Below are 27,657 nucleotides of genomic sequence, written 5' to 3' on the forward strand. Positions count from 1 at the left end.
CCTAAATTCCAGAGGCGGTGTCAGAGTTCAGATGTCCACTGACTGCAACACTGCTCTACCAAAAGCCGCATCATCTCTGGCCTGCTGGGTGATAGCATAATGTGATATAAAGGTATGTATAGAGGACCACGTTGCTGCTTTGCATATTTCCTGAGTGGGAACCTGCGCCAGGAAAGAAGAAGCCTGCGCCCTGGAGGAGTGCGCTGTGAGCGGAGGGGCAAGCCCCTCTGCCAGGTTTAGCACTCACGGATTCAGGACGTGATCCACAATGAAATTCGTTTGAGGAGACTGAAAGACCTTTCATCCTGTGTGCCACAGCCACAAACAGTTGAATGGATTTCTGGAACAGTTTAGTTCTTTCAATGTAATAGGCTAGGGCTCTGTGGATGTCCAACAAGTGAAGCCTCTGCTCCCCAGCGTTTGTGTGCAGCTTTGCATAGAACACAGGGAAGGAAGAAGTCTTGGTTGATGTGAAACTGGGAGACAACCTTCGGGAGGAAAGCTGGGTGTGGCCTGAGCTAAACCTTGTCCTTATAGAACACCGTGTAAGGAGGCTCTGATGTTAGGCTGAGGTTATTGCTAGCAGAAAGGCCACCTTGTACGAGAGGTAGAGCAGGGAGCAAGTTGCCAGAGGTTCGAAGGGTGGCCCCATCGATTTGGAAAGAACCAGATTAAGGTCCCAGGCTGGGACTGGTTGTCGGACGTGTGGTATAACCTGTCGAGACCTTTCAGAAAAGAGCTGACCAACTCTCTGCACCTGGATGGAAGGCCGAGATGGCAGCCAAGTGAACCTCTACTGAGGGCTTCCTGGCACAGGAGAGAGGAGTGTGTACCATCCCGTTTGTTGATATAAACCATTGCTGTGGTGTTCTCAGTCATAACTGATACACATCTCCCTGCCAAGTGGGCTCCGAAAGTCTGGCATGGTGGACCGCTCTGAGCTCTCCGACATTGATGTGGAGAGTGAGATCCACCTAAGACCAGAGGCCATGGGTCCTGAGGTCTCCCAGAGGTGCTCCCCAGCTCAAGGCTGACATGTCCATCACTAGCAAGAGGGATGGCTGAAGGCTGGTGAAGGGGACCCCTACACACACTACCTTTGGCTCAAGCCACTGCAGGAGGGAGTAGAGGACCAGGTGAGGCAGAGTCACGACCCTGTCTGAACTGTCCCAACCCAGCCGATACACTGAGGCTAACCATGACTGGAGCGGCTGGAATCTAAGCCTGGTGTGTTGCACCACATAGGTGCAAGCAGCCTTTTTTCCCCAGGAGTTTCAGGCAATTCCTTGCTGTGGCAGTGGGGAACTGCCTAAACCTTCAAATGATATCACCCAGGGCCAAGAACCTAACTTCTAGGAGGTATGCCCTGACCCGTGTTGAGTCCAGTACCATCCCTGTAAATTCTAGCTGTTGAACCAGGGACAACATAGATTTCCCCACTTTCAGAAGGCCCAGTTCACTGAACGTCATTCTTATGAAGTTGACCTGTGCCTCCACTTGGGCCCATTCATCGAGGTACAGGAAGACCTGTACCTGCCACCTACGTAGGAACGTGGCCACGACTGCCATGCACTTGGTAAATACTCGAGAAGCCGCTGACTGGTCGAATGGGAGGACTGAATTGGTAGCGGTTGTTGCTCACCACAAACCTGAGGTACTTTCTGTGGGACAGTGTGACTGCTATATGAAAGTACGCATCCTTCAAGTAGAGTGCGGTATACCAGTCCCCTGGATCCAGAGAAGGGATAATGGAGGCCAAAGAGACCATGAGGAACTTGAGTTTCTTCATGAACCAGTTGAACTCTCGCAGGTCTAGGATGGGCCTGAGCCTGCCTTTGGCTTTTGGTATTCAGAAATACCAGGAATAGAAGCCCTTGCCCTTCAGCTCCTGCGGAACCTCTTCCACTGCTCCCAGCTAAAGGAGTGAGTGCACCTCCTGTATGAGGAGTTGCTCATGAGAAGGGTCCTTGAAGAGGGATGGGTAAGGAGGGTAGAAGGGCAGGAGGGCTGAGAATTGGAGAGAGTATCCCCTTTCTACCATGCAGTGCACCCATCAGTCTGATGTGAAACGAGCCCACACAGGATAGAAAGGGGATCGTCAGGAAGAGAAAGACGGGTTGGATCCAGTCCATGCACTGGTGCACCTTCAAAAGGCCTGTTTCTGGCCTGAAGCTGACTTGGATTGGCCAGAGCCCTGTCCTGAGGACAGGTGCTGTCTTTTCCTGCTGCTCCTGTTCCTCCTTCAGGAATCATTTTGACGGTTCTGTGGTTGGTACAACCGCGGAGGGGGTTGCAGCCTGAAGTGTTTCTGCTGGGTGGCAGGAGTGTGGAGAGCCACCCTCAAGTCGCTGGGCCCAGAGTCCTTTAGGCTATGCAGCCTTTTATCGGTCTTATGAGGGGCAAGGCAACGTGTGCAGGTCCGGAGGGGGCAAGGATATACACCACGTGATCGGCATCCTCTACAACCTCCTCCACCTGGATGCCCAGAATCTTGGCAGCCCGCTGCAGCAGCTGCTGTAGTGCTGTCCTCTAGGGCCAGGGCTATAGCAGTGCCTGCCACTGCCTCATCTGGTGAGGAAGAAAAGGAAAGCCCCAGAAAAATTGGCTGTTCCCTTTCCTCCATGACCAGGGGATCCAGCAGCAGCTTGGATTCCTGGGATGCAGATTTCGACCCCAACAGTGCTGTGACTCTCGGTGCCATGACTATAGAAGCCAGTGCCGGGAGAGTCAGTGGTTACATCAAGACCGCCGGTGCTGGGGCTGTTGGTGCCGATGGCGTCTATGTGATTGGCAGCGGTACCATGGGTGGTGGTAACCTGGTATTGGGAAAGGCTAGAGCCACTCCTGGTACTCCCGGAGCTGACTGAGCTGGAGGCAGTATAAATGCTACCAATGCTGCTCTAGATTGGGACTCCTGGCTTCGCCCTTGGATTTGGTGTAAGGCCCAGGGCATCCAGAAGGGCCACTGCGTCAGGTGTTGCCATTGAGCAGGCCACAGTGCCGGGTAAGCAGGACGATCCTGCCGCAACCTCCATCTCCTACTCCTCCTCCTGTCCGATCAAACGGAGTCAGAGTCTGTCTCCGAGAAGGATGACCATGGAGAAGCTGCACTGCAGGGAATAGACAGTTTGTGGCATGGGCGAGGGGACTGGCGTGGCTCCCGCACCTGTGCCATTGGTGCCAGGGAGAGGTCTGGGGATGGTGAGTGTTGCGACATCATCACCGGCTTTCCCCTTGATGGTGCCTTGGGACAGCCCGGTGCGGGCGATTCATCCCTCCTGGGAGGGGAGAACAGCACCATACAGTGTAACAAGTCCTGGGCCACCATAAGTATCTCAAGAGTAAATGAAAGCTGTAGCTGTTGGCTCCATGGGGCCAGCAAGCAGGGAGGATCCAGATTCAACTATGCCACCACTGGAGCAGGAGTCGACGTGCCCCTAGCAGGCGAAGGGGCCAAGGTGGTGGGGCCCGACTGGGGTCTCACAGCAGCTGGCTCCTTGGTCTTGGCCAGGGGACAGCGGCCCCTCTCTCGCCTCCTTTTCTTTTGTGGCACAGCTGATTGCGAGAGGTGCCCGCCTGAATGCAGGAGGAGCTGTGACAGTGCCGGGAGTCTCTGCAGATGGTGCCGGGGTGCTCCGCACCGAGGAGGAGATGTTATGTGCGGGATCCCCCAATCTGGGGTCTGACAGCGGCTGGACCGCAGCTTCCATAAGAAGGACTTTAAGATGCTAGTCTCTGTCTTTCGAAGTGTGAGGGCGAAACCCAAGATAGATCTGGCTCACCACTCCTTCTGGTGACTCTCCCCAACGCACCTTAAACACAAGGTGTGCAGCCACTTTTAGGCATACGTTTGCCACATGCCTTGCAAGTTTTAAAGCTTAGAGACTGTGGCATACCATAGTGCCAGGAGTCTTGGGAGGGGATGGGGGAAACCCCCATCGAAAAACTTATCAACTATATCTACACTACAATTACTAATAACTAACACTAACGTATGATAACTATATACAACGGACACTACTAATGGTGCTTGCCAAGGCAAGAGCTATGGGATGTTCCAGCTAACCATCACTGGCAGTAAGAAGAAACTGAGGAGGGGTGGGGTGGGGCAGGTTGGCAGGGCTCTTTATTAAGCCATGAGTCATGAAGGCGCAACTCCCGGGGGCGCCCAGGCCTATCCCACGGATGGTGCTAGAGAAAACATCTTCTGGCTGCCGTGCACGCACACACACCTGATTGGAATTGACATGAACAAGCACTCTAAGAACTAGTTGTTACAGTGTTTTTTGTGGATGACAGCCTGAGATTAACCCTGTACCAGATTGGTAGGAGCCAATAACTGCAGTGACAACATGTTTAGGCCCTCTGAGGGAAACCATACAATATTGTTTCCCTCACTAACCCTTTGGGATGACAAAGGAGAGCTCAGCCTCATCCAGTCTTCTCCAGTCAGAATGAGTAATCGCTCATGACGGATCTGAGGAAGTAAGGAAGGATTTACAAGGGAAAAGCCCCCTTGTCAGAAAAACTATGACAAAAACCTTTTTTTCTTTAATTCTAGATCACTAAAAATGCACTAGATGGTTAAGGCTACTACAAAAATAAAACTGATGGTTACAGACTGTTGCTTACAATTTTTAAATAGCTTGCCACATTTTTAACCAATAATTATATAATAAAACCCTGTTCATACTTCAACTACTAAAATTAAATGACATGGTTTGCTATATTACCGATCAAAAGTATTACACTCCTGTGGTATAACTGACAAATTGGATATTATATAACTAGTAAGAAATCAGTATAACACCCCTTTTTACTCAGAACTGTTCAAGCCCCAATGTGCATGTTTAGAACTTTCGTGCCATTCATAATATTTTATTTTCATGCTTGTTTTCCTTCCAACAGACTTTGACGGGACAACAATTTATTACGCCCCATGATAAATGTACCCTTAGGATCTCCCCTAACCTTTTAAAATACTTTTATTTCTATTCATCCTCAAAGCTAAACAAAAGAAAACCACTTTTAAGTGAGACATTTAAAGTATACCAACTTGAGTCTACTTTGGCAAACTACTAAACAAATTCAAACATTAACAAGACATTTTCAGCTGCTAGTTTAACTAAACTTCAGCATAGACCCAATTCTCCGTTTAAATATCTCAAAATAAAAACAGCCCTGTTTTTCCAGGAAGCAATTTTACTGCAGATTGTTATATTACTGGGAAAACTAGAAGATGGTCTAGCTAAAAAAAGGCCAATGGGAAGTGCCATAACTATAGGCAGGACTCAAATCATTGAGTATACCAAGAAAGTCAGTATTCACCATAGGAGCCAAATTTGTAGAGAATTCAACTGTTGGCCTTCTCAGAAGCTTGAGAGCGTATTCTGAGCAATAAAAAAACAAACTATATTTGACAAATAGCTTATTTGGTTTTAGTCTTTCAGCTTAACATTTGTAGCTCCACTAATCAATCAATTTCATACAATTCTTCATACTCATTTTCTTTGTTTTGTAATACCATTTATTTTGCTAGGTTAATCTTAAAGTGGCTGTGTTAATAAATTTGGTAACAGTAAGTCCATCCAGTGAAAAAGAACAACCTAAAACTAGCCAAATTAAACAAATGAACATCCTTAGTTTTACAAGATTATAGACACCATCATTTAATTTAGCTAAGCTATGTTGCCATACTCTGATGATGGGGGCCATATAGATACCTAGACAAAGAGAGATTAAGAGTTTTGCCTCACAGAGTCATTTTTAAGTGCTATATGTTTCTTCATTTTATCCTTGTTTACTAGGTTATGTATGTAAAGAAAACAAATTTTATAGCTGTGGAAAGTGAAACGGCAGAGTTCTAAAACTAAATTTGTAGAGAGTCCAGGAGTTCAAATGAAGACTTCAAATATACTTTTTTAAATAGCTACCTGATCAATCTTCTCTTTCTGCAACAACTAACTGAAACGATCAGATTAATTTCACATAACCCCCATCTATACACCAGCTGTGTAACAGTAAACGTTTAGTAGCTGTATCACTGCACGGATGATAAAAAATAAATCCTTTGCATGGGTAAAAAGACAGTTACTAAAAATATCTCAGAAATTTAATATACAAATAAAACGTTAAGGAAGAAAGGGCAATAAAATGTTAACTAGTGCAGGATAATATGATAAAACATTTCAGCAGAGATATACAGACATATGACAAAGAATGGAGCCTGTTCTGTTTTTCCACTAGCTGTAAGTGCTGAGCCTTAAGTGGTATTTGGAGCTAACCTACCTAAATTAAAGTTAGCATTATTCAAAGTAAATTTATTCATTTAGTTTTCTAACACAACTAAACCTACATTTAACTCCGCCGCAGCTCTAAAAAAACCTACTGATTAAAAATGGTTCATGCCATAGGGGCCTATTTTCATAGACTGTGCACTCAGAGTGCCTTCTTGTGATTTAGAAGAACTGAATTCCAAGATGTGGAATAGTGTCCATATAGGAAACAGGTTTGCAACAGCTAGTCTGTGTCATTTCTACCAAGATAAGCCCTTACATCCAAGCTTATTCACTTTCAGGTCATGGGATTCTCAACTTCGCTGGTCTTATCAGTATGCATAAAAGTCCCTAACTACACTGACATTTACAGTGTATATTAATTATAGAGAAAGCTAATAACTTTATTGGTAGATCATCATCTTGTGTCCTGTACAGAAACAGACCAAAAGTTTTAAAATTTGGGCATCTAAAGTTGACACGCAAGTTACAGTGGGATATTATTAAAGGTCCCCATTAGCAACTCCTACTAACTGTAATGTGAACTGCAAGCATTCAACCCTTCTGGAAAAAAAAAGTCAGATTACCTTGATTTAGGAGTCAACTTTGGGTACCATTTTGGCCTCAAATTGTATAGTCAGTCAACTAAAAAGTGCTTTTTGAACATGCTTGATTTTTTTCACATCTATCAAGTAGCTTTGACCAGAATATTAGTTCTAGCAAGAGAAGCTGGCTGCACAGAAGCAGTGACAGGCCAGTGTCCTTTTTCCCTTCCATTTAGCTAGTCCCCTTTTAACTCATGACCACTCAAAAAATACCCCACCCACAGCCCCCCAAAACTGTGGCACTAACACGCCATTTGTGATCATTCCGTTCATTCTGACTACAGGTTACAACTTTGTCTCCTATGTCACCTTGCCTAGTTAGATTATATGCTTTATGGGGGCAGGGATTATTTTTTAGTTTGTTTATACAGTGCCTAGCACAATGGGACCCTGTTCTCAGATCATCACAATGCACTAACAATTAATAAAAAAAAAATAATCCCCAATACTCACCACATTGAAATCTAAGTTTTTTTCTACCCATTCCTTGGCTTCCTTGAATTCATCTTTCATTTCCATGATATACAGTGTATCCAAGGCATCTACTATTGTTGCTCCTTGAATGTTACCTGAAAATACATGGAAATATAATTATAAACTCTAATAGTAATTTCTTCAAATAAATCTGGTTAAAAATAAAACATACGAACAAGTGTACAACTAGTTTCTAGTCAGTTAATTTTGATTCTCATGCCTGAGTAAAACACTAATGTTTTGTGTTTCAAATACTGTAGGGGAATGTTTATATTTCATTGACTTTTCTACTGGATTGGGGGTGTGGGTGGGGAATTGTGTTTTATACTTTGATTTGTAAGGATTAGATTTTCAATCGGTAAATGTCATGTCAGCAAATGTCTATTTCACTGTAAACACAGAAGCTGATGAAAAACATTTCCATGGATTGCAGAAATTTACAGATTGGCAAAATAAGAAAAATGCTGCTTGAGAGCTTAGTTTGATTTAAGGATATTTACTTTTTGTATTTTTACATGTGATGTTGAAAATTTTTTGTTTTAATGGTTATAAAAATTAACTTTTGGAATCTCAGTGTCTGATGTCATTTAATTATTGTCTGACCCTCCCCCCGTAATTTCCCACAACTGTGAAATTTCGAATTTAATAAAAATTTTAAAAAATGCATAACAAACATACATCTATTATCCACTGAAATTATTTTTTTTTAAATCATATTCTGCCAAGCCTACTTATACGGCACACACTAAAATTTGAGCACAATGTAATTGATAACGTCCCTTCAAGTAGTAACAGAAGCTCTAACAATATTTTTGCATTGATAAGACTGACAAAAGTACATAACTAAGATTACCACAACTGTAATACTAGTTAATGTTATATTTGTGAAAATGTATTTCAGAGTCTTTTTTTGGGTTCTCAGTCAGTCTGTCTGTCTTGCACACTCAGTGCATAATACTAAACAGCCACTGAGGATCTTGAAACACTTTATTAAAGATGTACTCAGTTTCACAACAACATCAAGAGTTTGAGAATAATATTCTCATTTTCTAGGGTCACACAGGAGTGCCTGACAGCAAGGAACAGACTCTTGAACTCTTGTCTTCTAATCATGTACTGCAATCAAAAGAACATCCTTTCTCTAAGAACTTGTCTACACTGACAAAACTGAAAAAAACTAACCCTCAGCGATACAAGTTTCAGGACTGTAAAGTGTCCATGTAGACAGTGCACCAGTGCAGAGAGTCACGCTGCCAGCGCCGGTAGCTACGCCCCTCGTGGAGGTGGTTTTTTTAGAGCGCTGGGAGAGCTCTCTCCCAGCTCTGTGCCGCAACCACACAATGCACATGAAAGCACTGCCATGGCAGAGCTTTAGCGTTGCCACTGTAGACTAGCCCTAAGTGAATTGTGTTTATATTCCACTTGGCCCTACCTTGACCTCAAGTGACCTCACCTACTATTATTATTTGTCTTACTGTTCCTAGGAGCCCTACTCATGGACCAGGCCCCATTGTGCTAGGCATTGTACAAACAGAACAAAAATACAGTCCCACCGCACAGAGCTTACAATCTAAGTATAAGACCAGAGACAGACGGATACATACAGTTTTTCAAATCTTTGTCTTCAGTGTGCATGTCAACCAGTTTATCTTCCATTTCAAAACCAAGGAGGTATTAGATGCTATTTCTAGAGCTAGTTCTGGTGACTCACATAGGCTGCAATCTTTCTTCTTGATTTTGGGGACTTAAAGAAGTCAGGTTATCACAACTTTCAATTAAAAAAAAAGTATTTATCCTGTTTTGGTGCAAAACAAAATACATCACTAGTGTTTAAAATCTGCCACTGACTTTTTCCTGAAGATTCATGAACCAATCACACTGGTGAGGCAGGGGGAGGAAGCCATCTGAGTTACTTGCTATTGGCTTTAGGATGTCTCAAGCTTCGTCCAAATTGACTTCCTCCAAACTGACTTCCTGAAGAAACTACAATCCATTGGTGATCTTCCTGAAAACACCATCCTGGCCACTATGGATGTAGAAGCCGTTTACACCAACATTCCACACAAAGATGGACTACAAGCTGTCAGGAACACTATCCCCAGTAATGTCATGGCAAACTTTACAGACATGAAATTTGCGATATTACAACAGAAAAACTTCAAAACCAGACTCCAGTGAGAGACTGCTGAATTGGAATTCATTTGCAAATTGGATACAATTAACTTAGGCTTCAATAGAGACTGGGAGTGGCTAAGTCATTATGCAAGGTAACCTATTTCCCCTTGTTTTTTCCTCCCCCCTCCCCGTTCCTCAGACATTCTTGTTAAACCCTGGATTTGTGCTGGAAATGGCCCACCTTGATTATCATACACATTGTAAGGAGAGTGATCACTTTAGATAAGCTATTACCAGCGGGAGAGTGGGGTGGGGGTGAGAAAACCTTTTGTAGTGATAAACACCCATTTTTTCATGATCTGTGTGTATAAAAACATCCTCACTGCATTTTCCACTTTTATGCATCAGACAAGTGAGCTGTAGCTCACGAAAGCTTATGCTCAAATAAATTGGTTAGTCTCTAAGGTGCTACAAATCCTCCTTTTCTTTTTGCGAATACAGACTAACACGGCTGCTACTCTGAAACACGGCAAACCTGGTGGCTGAACTTTGTGACTTTGTCCTCACCCATAACTATTTCACATTTGGGGACAACGTATACCTTCAAACCAGCAGCACTGCTATGGGTACCCGCATGGTCCCACAGTATGCCAACATTTTTATGGCTGACTTAGAACAACACTGCCTCAGCTCTCGTCCCCTAATGACCCTACTCTACTTGCGCTATATTGATGACATCTTCATCATCTGGACCCATGGAAAAGAAGCCCTTGAGGAATTCCACCATGATTTCAACTATTTCCATCCCAACATCAACCTGGACCAGTCCACACAAGAGATCCGCTTCCTGACACTACGGTGCTAATAAGCGATGGTCACATAAACACCACCCTATACCGGAAACCTACTGACTGCTATGCCTACCTACATGCCTCCAGCTTTCACCCAGACCACACCACACAATCCATTGTCTACAGCCAAGCTCTACGATACAACTGCATTTGCTCCAACCCCTCAGACAGAGATAAAGCCTACAAAATCTCTTTCAAGCATTCTTACAACTACAATACCCACCTGCTGAAGTGAAGAAACAAATTGACAGAGCCAGAAGATTACCCAGAAGTCACCTACTACAGGACAGGCCCAACAAAGAAAATAACAGAACGCCACTAGCCGTCACCTTCAGCCCCCAACTAAAACCACTCCAATGCATCATCAAGGATCTATAACCTATCCTGAAGAACGACCCCCATCGCTCTCACAAATCTTGGGAGACAGGCCAGTCCTTGCCTACAGACAGCCCCCCAACCTGAAGCAAATACTCACCAGCAACCACACACCACACAACAGAACCACTAACCCAGGAACCTATCCTTGCAACAAAGCCCGTTGCCAACTGTGCCCACATATCTATTCAGGGGACACCATCAAAGGGCCTAAGAACATCAGCCACACTATCAGAGGCTCGTTCACCTGCACATCCACCAATGTGATATATGCCATCATGTGCCAGTAATGCCCCTCTGCCATGTACATTGGTCAAACTGGACAGTCTCTACGTAAAACAATAAATGGACACAAATCAGATGTCAAGAATTATAATATTCATAAACTAGTCAGAGAACACTTCAATCTCTCTGGTCACTCGATTTCTGACCTAAAAGTGGCAATTCTTCAACAAAAAGACTTCAAAAACAGACTCCAAGGAGAGACTGCTGAATTGGAATTAATTTGCAAATTGGATACAATTAACTTAGACTTGAATAGAGACTGGGAGTGGTTGAGTCATTACACAAAGTAAAACTATTTCCCCTTGTTTATTCCCCCCCCCCACTCCCCACTGTTCCTCAGACGTTCTTGTTAACTGCTGGAAATGGCCCACTTTGATTATCACTACAAAAGGTTTTCTTCCCCTCCCTCCGCTCTCCTGCTGGTAATAGCTCATCTTAAGTGATCACTCTCCTTACCGTGTGCATGATAAACACCCATTTTTTCATGTTGTGTGTATATAAATCTCCTCACTGTATTTTCTACTGAATGCATCTGATGAAGTGAGCTGTAGCTCACGAAAGCTTATGCTCAAATAAATTGGTTAGTCTCTAAGGTGCCACTAGTACTCCTTTTCTTTTTGCGAATACAGACTAACACGGCTGCTACTCTGAAACCTCCAAATTGAGTGTACAGTCCTGAATAAATTCCATCACAGCCATAGCCCACATACTGAGGATGCCACAATGTCACAGCTGGTGCCAGGCTAGCCAGCCCACACATCCACAGTGTCTGTTCACAAGGGCATGGGGACAACACCTCGGATACTCTATGGAAGCACTGATATGGTGATTGAGCACTATATAAAAACTTGGATCAATAAAAAAACCTAAGCTAAGAATAAGAAATTCCTTTTTTAATTCGAATATGAAACAAATTAAGACTTGTAGTATCACTGATCCAACTGTCAGCTCCAGAGTGTATGTTCATAAATCCTACTCCTCCGCAAGATTTTATGATGGGCAGGAAGTTTGGCAGGAGCCCAACACCCACGAAGCAAGGAACAAGGTCAGTGCTGCTATCACAGCAGGCTTGCCCACATGCGTGCAGTTCAGTGCTAGCTGCAATTTAGTACTGCTGTTATGGAACTTCTGCTTTTAGAATACTGCATTTTAAATGTTTAAATAAAATTATAGATACAGCGAAGATGAGAGGAATTCTTGAGAAGAGTTAATACACACCATACCAAATCGAATCAGGAAGACTCAGTGAACAAAGGACTTACAGAACAAAAGAGGGCTTAAAATCCTGAGAAACAGTACTGGAAACGATTAAAATACTTATTGGAAAACCAACAGCTAACACAGAATATCCAAGCATTTCTGAGTGCAGGCACTGTTAGCAAAGGATGTAAAAAAAGTTTTAACAGACTGAGAAGCAGCTCTATAACGCAGGCTAGTGACTACCTTTTTGTTCTGTGTTTATCAAGTACCTATCGCAATGAAGTATTGGTCCATGACTGGGGATCTTAGGTCTTATGGTAATACAGATAACTGCAGTAATAATAAAAGCAGCATTCTAGTCTAAACTTCCACTTTCACTGATAACCTTCTCAAAATGTTATTTCAGTCCAAAACTGTTTATATGCTTCTTCTTATCCCAAAGAATTTTAGTCAATAATGAGCACAGTAATTTTAAGCCAGATTTACTCAGTAATTTAATATTTATATTTTAAATTTAATTTTAGTTTACATATGTGATCTAATTGTGTGTTTTGTACAGAAGCATCGAGATGTATTGGCTAACATTTGATAACACTAGTTTGCCTGTGAATTCATCTTGCTGAGTCAACAGAGAACTAATTTTTAGAAATATGTATTTAGTTGCCAGTGTAACTTTAACACTGTCATACTGTTTTTGAAATATACCAGGATAGAAATATATCAGCAATGCGGGTTTGTACTAAGACTATAAAGCAATACTATTTTCCTGAGTTGAACTGCAGTACTAATTGCAGTTTTGGTTTCCTGTTTTAGAATTTAGAGCTTCAGGTCTCCTGCTTATTCATGAAACAGATAAGCAATTTGACTCCTTGTACAGAAACAACAGGGCTGCCAATTTTTTTTTTGAGAGACTGGTTTGAAGGACACACTAATTCTTCTATTACTAGTTACTTGTGACACGTAACGTTACTGTAACTGGTTATAGTTTAAGTTTAAAAGTTGTTCCTATCTTCTTTGTTCTATCTTCATTTATAGGAACTCTGCATTTACCCACCTCTCTAATATTCTAAGACTAGCAGAACTACATAGCTATAACACTGCAGATATACCACCCCATGTCCGGCACTAGCGTGACTTCACCTTAGCACTCCACTCAGAGAGCTCATGTTCACTCAGCCCTAGGGCCTGAAAGAGGATGTTTACTAGTAACAGGATGGCAGAACTGCTGCTGTTTCTGAGGTTTGAAACCAGAAGGGTGTCTCCTCTTCCCACAACCCCTGCCTGGAGCCCCTTTCTCATAAATTCAAGCTGACAGTGTCCCTTTAACTTAGTAAAGTAACTTGTGCTTATCTAAATTCAAGTGTTCTTACAACGTAAAACATAATACAAAATGCAAGACGTACACTGCTGGTAGCTGGAAGACAGCAGTTCAGGAATGATACATTGTGATCCAAGTCAACAAAATCATACAAGAAAATAAGGGGCATGCTCAGGAAATCTACTAGAATGCATGGATAAGAGGTCAAGTATCAGGGGTAGACATGTTAGCCTGTGTCATAAATATAAAGGAAAGGGTAACCACACCTTTCTGTATACAGGGATATAAAATCCCTCCTGGCCAGAGGCAAAACCCTTTCACCTGTAAAGGGATAAGAAGCTAAGGTAACCGAGCTGGCACCTGACCTAACATGACCAATGAGAGGACAAGGTACTTTCAAATCTGGAAGCAGGGTGGGGAGGGCGGGGAGACAAAGGGTTGGTCTGTCTGTGTGATGCTTTTGCTGGGAACAGATCAGGAATGCAGCCTTACAACTCCTTTTAAAGTAATCTAGCTAGAAATGCGTTAGATTTCCTTTTGTTTAATGGCTGGTAAAATAAGCTGCGCTGGATGGAATGTATATTCCTGTTGTTGTGTCTTTTTGTAATTTAAGGTTGGACCTAGAGGGTTTCTCTGTATTTTGAATCTGATTACCCTGTAAGGTATTTACCATCCTGATTTTACAGAGGTGATTCTTTTACCTTTTCTTTAATTAAAATTCTTCTTTTAAGAACCTGATTGATTTTTCATTGTTCTTAAGATCCAAGGGTTAGGGTCTGTGTTCACCTGTACAAATTGGTGAGGATTCTTATCAAGTCTTCCCCAGGAAAGGGGGCGTGGGGCTTGGGGGGATATTTTGGGGGAAAGATGTCTCCAAGCGGTCTCTTTCCCTGTTCTTTGTTTAAAACGCTTGGTGGTGGCAGCGTACGGTTCAAGGACAGGGCAAAGTTTGTACCTTGGGGAAATTTTTAACCTAAGCTGGTAAGAATAAGCTTAGGGGGTCTTTCTTGCAGGTCCCCACATCTGTATCCTAGAGTTCAGAGTAGGGAAGGAACCTTGACAGTCTGTGTCCGCAAAAACAACAAGGAGTCTGGTGGCACCTTAAAGACTAACAGATTTATTTGGGCATAAGCTTTCATGGGTAAAAATCCCACTTCTTCAGATGCAACTGAAGAAGTGGGATTTTAAGGTGCCATAAGAGGATACATCATATCATGTTATGGTTCTAGAGACATTTAATAACAAAGTACTGTGAAAGCTGCTTATAGTGAATTTTGTAATAGTTTAGCTCCACTTACAGGAAAAAAGTTTGTATCTGGATTTCCTTCAGTGCATTTCAATGGACTTTTTGTCTGCTTGCATTACAATACCTCTCCCTGAGTTAATCCTCTTGTAATACAGCTAATCTCTCTAAAGTGGTGGTTTTCAACCTTTTTGGACTCGTGGACCCCTAACAAAGTTTTGAATGGAGGTACAGACCCCCTTGGAAATTTTAGTCTGAAGACCCCCAAGGGGTCCACAGGCTGAAAACCACTGCTCTAAAAAGAGTTAAGTACTGCATTCCAGGGTGTGTAACCTAACCCATCCCCTGCTTTGAGCAAGAGAAAAGATGCTTCTGCCCTGTTGAGGAAAGAGGTTTGGAGTCATTCATAGCTGCAGCTGTTTCCTGTGTGGAGCAGAAAGAAACAGTTTTGCTATCTGATGCAAGCAGTTATAGTAAGAATGTGGCCTTCCTAGGCACATCTAAACAGCAGCTGGCAGTGAGCTTCCCAGCCTAGGTAGACAGACTCATGATCCATGGGGTTGGATGTGTCCTAGCTCGGGTGGGTAGCCCGAGTCTCTGCTAGTACACCACCATCCACACTGCTATTTTAGCGTGCTAGCTCAAACCCCACTAGCACAAGTGTCTACCTGAGCTGGGAGGCTACCAGCTTGAGTGAACAAAATGCAGAGACTTTCAGACTCCCCCTGTATTTATATGACAAGCTGACTGTGGTGTTATAAAAAAAATTAAAATCTGCCCCTAAATTTTGAACAATGTACCACCCAGTCTCTGTAGCGTGGGAACTGAAGTCATTCAGATTTTAGACACATTAAAACACTCAATCTTTTTTTATTAGATGTATTTAGAAAGATACTGATTTCTTCTTAATACACAAAAGTTTAAAGCGGAGATCTCCAAAAAAAGCAGCTACAGTGGGTAATGTACAATATTTTATAAAGATAAAACATAAAAAACGCTCAACTCAGCCATAAATATGTAGCCATGATTGGTACCTCTACAGTATTGAGCAAGGGACTGAGCAAAGAGACTGGTCTAAAATTCTTAACCAAGGAAGAAAGAAGATAGAGTTGTCAACTCTCACCATTTTATTTTGAGTCTCGTAATATTGCGTGTTATTCTCAAGACTCCAGCTCCGGGAATCCAGTGATACATGGAAATCTCCCCCTCTTAAAAACAATAGCCAAAATAAGTCCTCAAGTTTCATCAAAAAGTGAACACCCCCATGCCTGAACAGGTACGAAACTAAGGCCAATACAAAGAACCTAAATTTTTTTGTTTTGTTTTGTTTCATAGTTTTGAGGCCTGACTCAAATTTTGAGCACATGGTGTTGGAAATACTGAGTTAACTCACAAGTACTATTTATGGGAACTCAAAATTACAAGAAAACTACATAGAGCATACAGTTGTACCATGGATAAACCACAACTGTAACCATTCAAACCCACCAAATACAACAGGAAAGAAACAGGAACTTTCTAGAAATGAAACGGCAGACTAAGTAACAAATCACTTAATACTATGTTAGCTAAATTATTCAAGCCTATATATACACACACCACCTTTTTGAAAACCTGCATCTGTAGACCACATGTAACTCTGTAATTAAATCAACGTTAAATCTCAAAGTCCCAAGGAATTATAGACCAGTGAGTTTAATTTCAATGCCTTTATTAGAATAAAGCAGATGATTTCTGAGCATCAAAAGCAAAATAAGATTGCTAATCATCATTTCAATGTAACACTATCAGGCTAAGCTCTTTTTTCAGCAAGGCAACAAATGTTGGGAATAAAGGAAATCCAACATACATTTCTCTCAAATTTAAGTAAACTATTTTAAAATGTTTCACAAGACTTTTCGTACAAAAAGATGTTTGACTTCGACAGCACTATAAAAATATACCAATGGTTCAGTGCCGAGTTGCAAATAATGTCAATGAAACTGAGTAGGGACATATTCTAGATTCTTCACTGTTTTCTTAACTATTATGGGGACGGCACAGAAAGAACACTGATCAAACTGGAGGATAATTACTTGAAAAAGGATTACACACTTAGAGGGTAATATTACAGTTTGGAGCCAAGTTTGAGAAACTGGATTCAAATCCTTAAAGTTTGACAGTGACAAAGTTAATTTAGTTCATAATGGCAGGAATAACCAAATGTACAAGTTTACTGAGTCGGCAGTAGTACAAGAGAACAATCAAGGAGTTAAGTGTAATTTAAAAAAAAACAGTAAAAAAAACAAAGCACACACAAAAAAGGCAAATACCAATTGATGTTCTATTTTAGTTACATATTTTAAAATAAAAAATAGCATGTGATTTGTCTTACTTAGGGTAGGAACAAACATAAAGAGGGTGGTCAATAGAGCACATATTAAATGGATTAAGATTTGACCAGCTAACAGATCTTAAAAAGAGAATGGTCATTGCAGGGGGGTGTTTATAGTGGGTTCCAAAGGGATCAACATCGGACCTGACACTGTTTGACATTTTCATCAGTGATCTGAAAGTTAATAAATTGCCTGATAAAATCTGTGGATGACAAAGACTGGCAGAATGGTAAATTATCAGGAGACAGAACAGTCAATCAGAGCAACCAAGATCACGTGGTAAGCTGTGCCCAATTTAAACAATATGGATTTTAATACCACCAAATGCAAGGTTGTATATCTAGGAACAGGGAACGGAGGTCTGACCTACACAGTAAGAAAATGTATATTGGAAAGCAATGACTCTGAAAAGGATTATGGGGTCATAGTGGACAAGCAACTCAAAATGAGTTCCCAGTTCAATACTGTGGCAAAATGGCCTAATGTGAAACTTGGACATCTAAACAGAGGAAGCAGCAAGGTGATTTTACCTCTGTGCATGTCATTGTTGTGATCGACAATGAAATACTACATATAGTTTCGGTGACTACATTTTTAAAAGGGTGTTGAAAAAACTGGAGAATGTGCAGAAAAGAGCTATAAAAATTATTTAAGGGTTGGAGAAAATGCTTTACAGTGCCTGTTTAACTTATCCAAAAAACGCAGAGAGGCGACTTTGATTGTAGTATACAAGTATCTTCACTGGGAGAAAATACCAGGTACTAAAGGGCCCTTGAATGTAGCAGAGAAGCATCACAGACTGGAAGCTGAAGCCAGACAAGTCAAACGGGAAATTGGGCACACATTTTTAACAGAGTAATTAACCATTAGAACAAATTACAAATGGCATTGGTAGAGTCTCCATGTCTTGTTATCAACTGGAGGCCTTTCTGGAAAATGTTTTAGCCAAACACAAGTTATGATTTACTCGAATAACTTAGTTTAAATATAACGGTCACTGCGTGAAGTGAAATGTAATAGACTGATATAGAGGAGATCAGATTAGATTATCTATAGTCTCTTCTGACCTTATACTCTAAGTCTATGATCTGTTGATTTTTAAATGGTAACCAATGTACTGTATGTGACTTGCTTGGGGTGGGACAGCCTTTGCCTAGGAAATAAATAATACAAAGTGGACACTGGAGAGAATTCATGAGGTGGATAAAAAAAGGAAAGCTGGGGAAAAACAAAGTTGACGAAGAATTAAGGGATTTGGGCCTCTGTAGTCTGTAGCAGCTGCCGTCAGACTCTGTGTGAAGATTTAACTTGATCACATGTTCTTGTTGCCAACTGCTAAGTGGGTGGGTGGGGGAAATAACACCATAAATACTTTTCTATTACTACTTTTCCATTTAAAAACTGTTAGAGTTCACATTAAGAAGTTATAAAAATTGTGAATGAAAGGCCAAAATCATTAATGAACCATATGTTTTCCAATGCAATGTAGTCCACACAGTTATGAATGTAAGAAGAGGTGATTTGTGAAAAAGACACCAAAAGGTTGTCCCCACTGTAACTTTGAGGATCTCTGGACTAGAGAAGAAGAGAGTTGTTAAGCTATGTTATTGACTCAAAAATTGAAACAGAAGACAGCCATTAAGTTGCCAAAAAGAACACTAAATCCAATAACTAATAATGTCAGATAAAATTAACAAACTGAAAGAAAAAATAAGTTTACTGCTCCAAAACAACTTCCCAGATATCAAAGCTATCTAAGACAAACAGTCTAAAAAAAATGGGGAAGTAGACAGCAGTGTCTATCAGCCTGTGGTGCAAGACTCGCAGGCAGGTCACACATGTGGGTCTACTGGATCATTATCTCTCAGGCTGAAAAACAGAGTTTCAAAAAAATCCCTTAGGCACTAGAATGAAGAGGCAGTGAAGTAAAGTTCCCTTTTTCCCTTACTCTGCAGCATTTCTTCCTCCTCTACCAGTGCTGTACTCAGCTGGAATGGAAAGAAATCAGCTGCCTTGATCTCACAGCACAGTGCAAAACCAACTGGGGGAAGAACAAGGAGAGGACCATCAACACTTCCCAACACCGTATCACCCACGACGCCTTGTATCCCACCTTGAAACATCCACTATCCAATCCAGCATGCAAAACTAGGCCCCAGTCTTGTAATCCTTTGTGTCCACAAAAGAATACAGGATGAGTTACATCAAGAAATCATGACTTTTCGTGCAGGGTTTCTGAGACAAAAAGGAGAAGTTTTAAAATGTCGGAAGTTTGGCATACACCACTAACAGATGGCCTTTCTAAAAGCAGTGCCATTGTCCTCTCTTGTGCTAAGGGAAAGGTAGTTTTTATGGTTACTAGGGCTGTCGATTAATCACAATTAACTCAAAAAATTAATCACAATTAAAAAAATAAATCAATCACAGTTTTAATCACATTGTTAAACAATAGAATACCAACTGCAATTTATTAAGTATTTTGGGATTTTTTTTTTACATTTTCAAATATACGGATTTAAATTACAACTCGCAATAAAGTGTACAGTGTTCACTTTATAGTATTACAAATTTGCTCTGTAAAAATGATAAATTTTATTTTTCAATTCACCTCATACAAGTACTGTAAAGCAATCTCTATCATGAAACCAACTTACAAGGATAGATTTTTTTTGTGTTACATAAGTACTCTAAACCAAAACAATGTAAAACTTTAGAGCCTACATGTTCACTCAGTCCTACTACTTATTCAGCCAATCACTTAGATAAACAAGTTTGTTTACACTTTCAGGAGATAATGTTGCCTGCTTCTTATTCACAATGTCACCTGAAAGTGAGAACAGGCGTTTGCATGGCACTTGTGTAGCTGGTACTGCAAGATATTTACATGCCAGATATGCTAAACAATCGTATGTCCCTTCATGCTTCGGCCACCATTCCAGAGGACGTGCTTCCACGCTGATGAAGCTCATTAAAAATATAACGTGTTAATTAAATTTTGACTGAACTCCTTGGGGGAGAATAGTAGGTTTCCTGCTCTGTTTTACCCACATTCTGCCATATATTCCATATTATAGCAGTCTTGGATGATAACCCAGCACGTTTGTTTTAAGAACACAGCAGATTTGACAAAACGCAAAGAAGGTACCAATGTGAGATTTCTAAAGAGAGGTACAGCATTCGACCCAAGGTTTCAGAATCTGAAGTGCCTACCAAAATCTGAGAGGGATGGAGAATGCTTTAAGAAGTCTTAGAAGAGCAATATTCCGATGCGGAAACTACAGAACCCGAACCACCAAAAAAGAAAATCAACCTTCTGCTGGAGGCACCTGACTCAGATGATGAAAATGAACATGCGTCGGTCCGCACTGCTTTGGATTGTTATCAAGCAGAACCTGTCATCAGCATGGACGCATGTCCTCTTGACTGGTGGCAGAAGCATGAAGGGACATGTGAATCTTTAGCGCATCTGGCATGTAAATATCTTGCAATGTGAGCTAAGAAAGTGCCATGCGAACGCCTGTTCTCACTTTCAGGTGACATTGTGAATAAGAAGCAGGCAGCAATATCTCCTGAAAATGTAAACGAACTTGCTTATCTAACCGATTGGTTGAATAAGTAGTAGGACTGAGTGGATGTGCAGGCTCTAAACTTTTACACTGTTTTACTTATGAATGCTGTTATTTTTTGTACATAATTCTATATTTGTAAGTTCAACTTTCATGATAAAGAGATTGCATTACAGTACTTGTATGAGGTGAATTGAAAAATACTATTTTTTTACAGCACAAATATTTGAAATAAAAATATAAAGTGAGCACTGTACACTTTGTATTCTGTGTTGTAACTGAAGTCAATATATTTGAAAATGTAGAAAAAAATATTTAAATAAATGGTATTCTATTATGCGATTAATATTTTTAATCATGCAATTAATGGGGATTAATTTTTTTAATTGCTTGACAGCCATAATGGTTACTTAATTCTTTGTATTTCTGTGATAAAGTCTTTGATAGTATTTGTTTAAGATGCACTAAGGAAATACGACTAATATTTTAGACCCTGTTTTACATTACTTCCATAACTAGAATGAAGCAACTAATGTTTTGCCATTTTCTCAGCTATCATTTCTACAGAAGTGGAAGAGGCTCAGCCAGGGCACAGAACACACTGTAGTAATTTAATAATCACAAGTGTACATTTTATGAAACACTGCGCTCAGACATGCTACTATATGTTTTCTGTATCTGTATCCTGGCCACATCAAACATGGCTGCCTCAGTTTCTCATTTCATCTAGCCATCAACAGCTGGTACAACTTTTATTCGATACAAGAAAAAAAATACAAACCTGATTATGTATAATAAGAAGTTATCCTGGGCTAACAGACAGGAAGCAACCTCGCATTGATAACATATTAAAATGTCTACTAGCAGGAATCACCTGCAAGTTTTCTAAGTATACATACAGTACTACCAAGAACACACTGAATTTGTTATCCTCACTATACGTGGAAACATAGAAATGTCGGACTCAAAGCTAACATTTCTGTACATCTACAGCTGTTGAAGTGCTGAGGTAAAAGCTGACTCAGATTTTAAGAAGCTGACTTCCTAGATTTAAAGTTCACTAAAAGGTTTTTTTTCCTAGATGGTACTCCAATATATTGTTAGAGATTAAAGTTGCCAAGGGTGATTAATTATTAAAAATGCACGAAAGCTAACTGAGACATTGCACCCCACAATGCTTTATGGGAATATGCTTATGAATGTATATATGACATAACTGGAATATGTTTTATGCTACATATGCCATGTAACATATCTCTGTAAAGGTTATGATCTACTGAATATATTCATCCTATTTGTACGCATGTCATTTTTGTACTCGAAGTTATGAATACTGGCTGTGTACTTGCTTGATTTTAAGTAGCCTTAGAAAAGCATTTGGTCAGCTTCTTGAGAAAGGAATGTGCAAATTAAGTGATCAATCAAGAAACACTTAACGAACAATGGATCTTGGAAGATTCCAATCCACATAAGAAGTCTTCCTGGAGACATTCAATATAGCATGTGGGCAATGGCTGCTGCCTGTAAAAACTGAGTCATGCATGGACATGTGACTTGCCCATGTGACTCCAAAACTCCATCTTGGAGCTGGACTTTGCTTATGGGAGAGGAGGGGTCACAAGAGAAAGTCTATTTAAGCCCCTGGGAGACCCCTCCATTTGGTCTTCAGCTGACTCAAGAGATAGCCTCTTCACCCCCAAAGCGTACCTGAAAAAAACTGCGACAAAGAACAATAACTACAGGGGGTGGAACTGATTGCTGGACCAAGACTAGAAGGAGGCTAGTCTGTAAAAGAGGCTTTTTGGAACATCTCTGACCATGAGATTTTATCTGTCTTCATCTTAATGTATTAGGCATAGGCTTGCGTGTTTTATTTTATTTTGCGTAGTAATTCACTTTGTTCTGTCTGTTATCACTTGGAACCACTTAAATCCTACTTTTTGGATTTAATAAAATCATTTTTTACTTATTAATTAACCCAGAGTATGTATTAATACCTGGGGGAGTGGGGGGTAAACAGCTGTGCATCTCTATCAGTGTTATAGAGGGCGAACAATTTATGAGTTTACCCTGTATAAGCTTTATACAAGGTAAAACGGACTTATTTGGGGTTTGGACCCCATTGGGCGTTGGGTATCTGAGTGTTAGAAACAGGAACACTTCTTAAGCTGCTTTCAGTTAAGCCTGCAGATTGTGGGATGTGGTTCAGATCTGGGTCTGTGTTTGTACGTAGCAAGCGTATCTGGCACAAGCAGGCAGGGTTTTGGAGTCCCAAGCTGGCAGGGAAGGCAGGGGCAGAAGTAGTCTTGGTACATCAGTTGGCAGCCCCAAGGGGGTTTCTGTGATCCAACCCGTCACACCAACGTTTGCAAAACCCTAGTTAAAAAAATGGCTAATCCCCTGCAGATTTCAACACTTCAGATTAGTTTTTAATCCAGTCATTTGGTAATAGTGAAAAATGAACCGAACACTTTCAATCCAGTGAGTCTTCTTAACTGACTCTTCAGTTGACTGTTGTGTATAGGAATTGGGCAGTATACCTCTAGTTTGGGGTTCCTCTTCTCTTGAAGAAGGCATCTAAATCTAACATAGCAGCAGTGTATTTATTTATTTAGGCCTCCTAGATAAATGTTTGTATATAGTTGTTTTATATGGCTAAGGGGAACTCAGCTATGCCTATGCAGGTTTCCTCATATTCTTAATGTTGCATAAAGAGCAGACAAGGACTTTGGTGACTAGGCAGACTTCTGAAAATGTTACCCATGGCATTTAAGAGCATAAGATTTAGAGACCACTTAACAGACCAACAAAAATCCAGTAGTTTAACAAAGGTGACCATATAACGAAGCGGAGCAGAATTCTACTTAATATCTTTGCGGATGTGTCCTAAGATGGCGGTTATTTAATACAGCAATGTAAGCAAACGGATAACCCACCCCAATATAAATACAGTACACATACTGAATGCAGTCCAACAAAGAAACCAAAATCAAACAAAAAACTTACACCTTCCAGGGTTTTTACTTCATTGTTAACTTAAATAAACCTTAGGCTAAAGCGCTCTCCTTCGACTGGCTGTGCCTATGATTTTTTTCCTTGCATGTCTAGCTCCCTCTGCCTTGGGAAGGTTAGGGGTGGGGTGGGCAGACACTAACTTTTCTTCTTGAATTACAATTAATAGGATTCCTGTGGTTAGTCCACAGAGATAGTACAGAACTCTAGCATTTTCACAGTGGGCTCCCAGATCAAATCTGCTTAATTTACTAATAACTTGAGTTTTCTCCCCCATCAAGCTGCCTTTTCTGTACACCCCAAACGTGAAAGTCAAAGAAAGGATTCTTTCTGGCTTATAAATCAGCATTAACATTTTACAATTTGAACTTAATTTTTAGGTTCTCCCATAGATGAATTGGCTCTGTAGTGCTAAGAAAAATAAACTTTTAGCCAGTAAATTTACCAGTGAGAGTGAATACAAAGATGAAAATCAATAAAGTGCAGCTGCATTTGAGTGTCCAACACTGTAGGAGTTAAGTCTAGTCCAGAGGTGGGTAAACTCCGGCCCGGGGGACTGTCCTGCCTGGCCCCTGAGCTTCTGGCCCACAAGGCTAGCCCCTGGCCCCTCCCCTGCTGTTCCCCCTCTCACTGCAGTCTCCACTCACTGCTCTGCCGGGCAATGCTCTGGGCAGCGAAGCAGCGAGCTCTTGAGGCAGCGCAGCTGCAGAGCCCAGCCTGACCCGGTGCTCTGTGCTGCACGGCTGCCTGTCCTGGTGCAGCCATGCTGCCAGCCACCGGTGCTCCAAACAGCACGGTAAGGAGGCATGGAGCGGGGGGGGGTTGGATAGAGGGCAGGGGAGTTCAGGGGTGGTGGTCAGGGGGCAGGGGTGTTGACAGGGGTTGGGGAAGTCAGAGGGAAGGGAACAGGGTGGTTGAATGGGGGCAGGGGTTCTGGGGACGGGGGGCAGTCAGGGGCAGGGGGTCTGGGGCAGTCAAGGAGACGGGGTGGTTGGATGGGGCAAGGGGGGGGAAGTCAGCAAGGTGAGGGGAGAGTTGGATGGGGCAGCGGGGGGTAGTTAGGGGCGGTGGGTTCAAGGGCCGTCAGGGAACGGGGGTTGGATGGGGCAGAGGTCGGGGGGGGAGGGCTGTCAAGGAGCGAGAAGCAGGGCGGGGGTCCGATAGGGGGCGGGGGCCAGGCCATGCCTGGCTGTTTGGGGAGGCACAGCCTCCCCTAACCAGCCCTCCATACAATTTCAGAAACCTGATGCGGCCCTCAGGCCAAAAAGTTTGCCTGCCCCTGGTCTAGTCCCTGCTCTCCTCCTTCCAAAATCAGTTACCTTAAAAGTGCACACATTTACCACCACTATGATTTTATCACATCCTTTCCTTCCCCCTCCCACTCTCACTAATACTCCCGCCTCTGAAATTACGTTTCATTAAATTTACTTGAAAACTGTGGCTGTGGCTTTCATTTTTGTATGAAAGATGGGGGCAAAAAATAATGAGTCTTCTTCATCTTCCCTCCCAACACTCCCACCCCTCAAATCTAGTATTCAATTGGTTTTGGAAACTCACCAAAATATCTCAGAAGGGTTTTTCAAGACTTACTGTCAGCTATAGAACTATTGTATTTGCACATTAATAGTATTAAACATACTGCAGAAGCAGCAAAGGCACAATCCTCTTGCGGAGCAAGGTGAGAAGGGACAAAAGGAAGACTAAAGGAGTTATACCAACGCCTCTAGCAGTAAATTCTCCTACTTAGACAAGCCCTAAAAGTTCTAACTTTTGTCTCTCCAACACCCAGAAGCAGAAAACTGTAGTGTTACACTGTCCCTATTTGGAGTCGGTGCCTTCCTCATGGCCAAGCAGTAGCCATGGAATGAACTTGCATGTTGCCATGGACAAGCATTGTTAATTATATGTACTACCGTAGCGTCTAGAGGCCCCAGTCCAGATTAGGGCTCCACTATGCTTTACCCTGGACAAACACGTACTGAGCAAGCCCCCTGTGCCAGGGAACCTATAGTCCATACAAGACAGAGTGGAAAGGGAAACAAAGGCAGAGAGGAGTAAAGTGACTTTCAAAAGTCACACTGAGAGAAGGTCAGTGACGGCCAGGAATAGAACCCAGGTCTGATTCCCAGGCCAATGCCAAATTCACTAGATCATACTGCCTTCCATATGCAAAAGCTGCAACAAAGATATAATTCTTTCTTGCAGTAAAACCCCATAGGAAAATGTTCTGAAATGATGATCCCTACAAACTTAAAACCAGACTGCATGGCTAACACAGATCACCTAGAGCTAGGGTTGCAGATTTTGGTTGGATGTATTCCTGAAAGGTTCATCACATGACAATTTTTAATTAAAAACTAATCTAATACCTGGAGGGCTGGCAACCCTAAGAAGTCTGAAAACAGTGTTAATTTTAAAAGAAGTTTCCCAGTAATGGCAGGTTAAAGATTACTGAGATACCAGGATGTTACATGCATATTGGTTATTTACCGACATATCAGTACTCCTTTTACTACACATATACATGCTAATAAGCAGATTCAGTATAGTTTCAGGGAAAGCGGTTGAGGGGAAGGGAAATTGTCTGGAGGAGAAAGAACAGCAGAACTTACAGAGCTCTTTCTACAATGCCAAAGACCATTTAATTTCTCCCTACTATTCATAAAGCAGCTAGGATTTTCAGTTCTGACTTTCACCTCATATTTGACATTCTCTACATAATGTCAGTTAATCCCCATTTCAAATGGGTCAAACTAATGCACTTTGAGGAAGACGCATACTGTAGCATAGTGCTTTAATTAGTGAAGAACTGGTTTCCAACATGACTAGTTCATTTCCTGCAATAACTCTGACTGCTACAGGAGATAAGAAGTTTATTAGGTCAAGGAGGGAATTAAGACAGAAATGGAAAGATGTGTATGTTTGAAATCATACTAAATAGAAGTCCTACGCTACAAGGTGACAGTGTCACTACTCCATACCAAAACTAAGTATTGAAGACTTTAAATAATTTTCTTTCTAAAACCAAAACGTACGTTTCTGTTTTTTTTTTAAAAACCCAGATTTCAAAATTGTTTTTGTTTTGCTCTGTTACCATTTTTGCCACTGAATGCAATAAAATAAGTGATATTCACAATTCCTCTCTCCCACTTTCAATTCTTTTTTAAACTACTAATTTCTCAAAAGCTGGAGATTTTGAGAAGTCAGAATAGCAAGAAAAAAAGCCAGTCTCAAAAATGAAACAAAAATGCCCTGCATATAAGTCATGCTAGTGCATTTAGTGGCAAAAGTGGGGGAAACCCTGACATTTCTGTTTTTGCTGAAATATTAGAAGCTTTCAGAATCCTAAAGCTTTGCAAGAAAGTTTCCAGTTTGAAAGAAAAGAATTTTTTGATAAAACAACAGCCTCACAAAACTTATGGCTAGCTTTACCCCCACACTCTCTTACTACACCACAGCACTCCCAGACTTAGAACTGAGTTGCAGCATCAAGTCAGCACTGGAGGAATGGGATGTCCACATCAAACAAATATACTTGACTGTGGAAAGCTTTGGGGGGGATGTTAAGAACCCCCAAAGAACAAGCAAGAGACAGTTTACTAATCCCAAACTAATTTTCACCAAAACCCAGAAATCAGTATCGGAAATCCATTAGAAGATTTTTAACAATCCTCCCCCGCTCACAGTTTTGCCACCCTTACTTCTGCACTGCTGCTGACAGAGGTGCTGCCTTCACAGCGGGGCAGCCAAAGAGCAGCAGACAGCACAGAGATGTGGGTCGCATGTTATGGGAGGGGTCATCCCTTTTTTAGTGAGTGGGGCTGGGATGACCTTTGGGTTGGGTGCCTGCCCAGAGCCCCATAGTCAGGTAGGTGCTGTGATACCCCCCCGCACACACACTGTGAGCCCAAAGGCCCCGTTAGCCCTACCCCCACTTCCAAGTGCTGGGCCTGGAGCTGGGGA

General features: G+C 41.7%; 1 protein-coding gene across 1 annotated transcript in view; it reads right to left on the reverse strand.

The window, feature by feature from the left end:
- MAN1A1 (mannosidase alpha class 1A member 1) overlaps positions 1 to 27,657 on the reverse strand; it is a 215,307-nt gene that overhangs the window by 121,408 nt on the left and 66,242 nt on the right. Inside the window, exon 3 of the mRNA XM_073337170.2 lies at positions 7,334 to 7,449. Coding sequence (XP_073193271.1) covers positions 7,334 to 7,449 — 116 coding nt within the window. The remainder of the gene's footprint in view (positions 1 to 7,333; positions 7,450 to 27,657) is intronic.

The sequence above is a fragment of the Lepidochelys kempii genome, chromosome 3, assembly GCF_965140285.1.
Source record: "Lepidochelys kempii isolate rLepKem1 chromosome 3, rLepKem1.hap1, whole genome shotgun sequence".
NCBI classification, from domain to species: Eukaryota; Metazoa; Chordata; order Testudines; family Cheloniidae; genus Lepidochelys; species Lepidochelys kempii.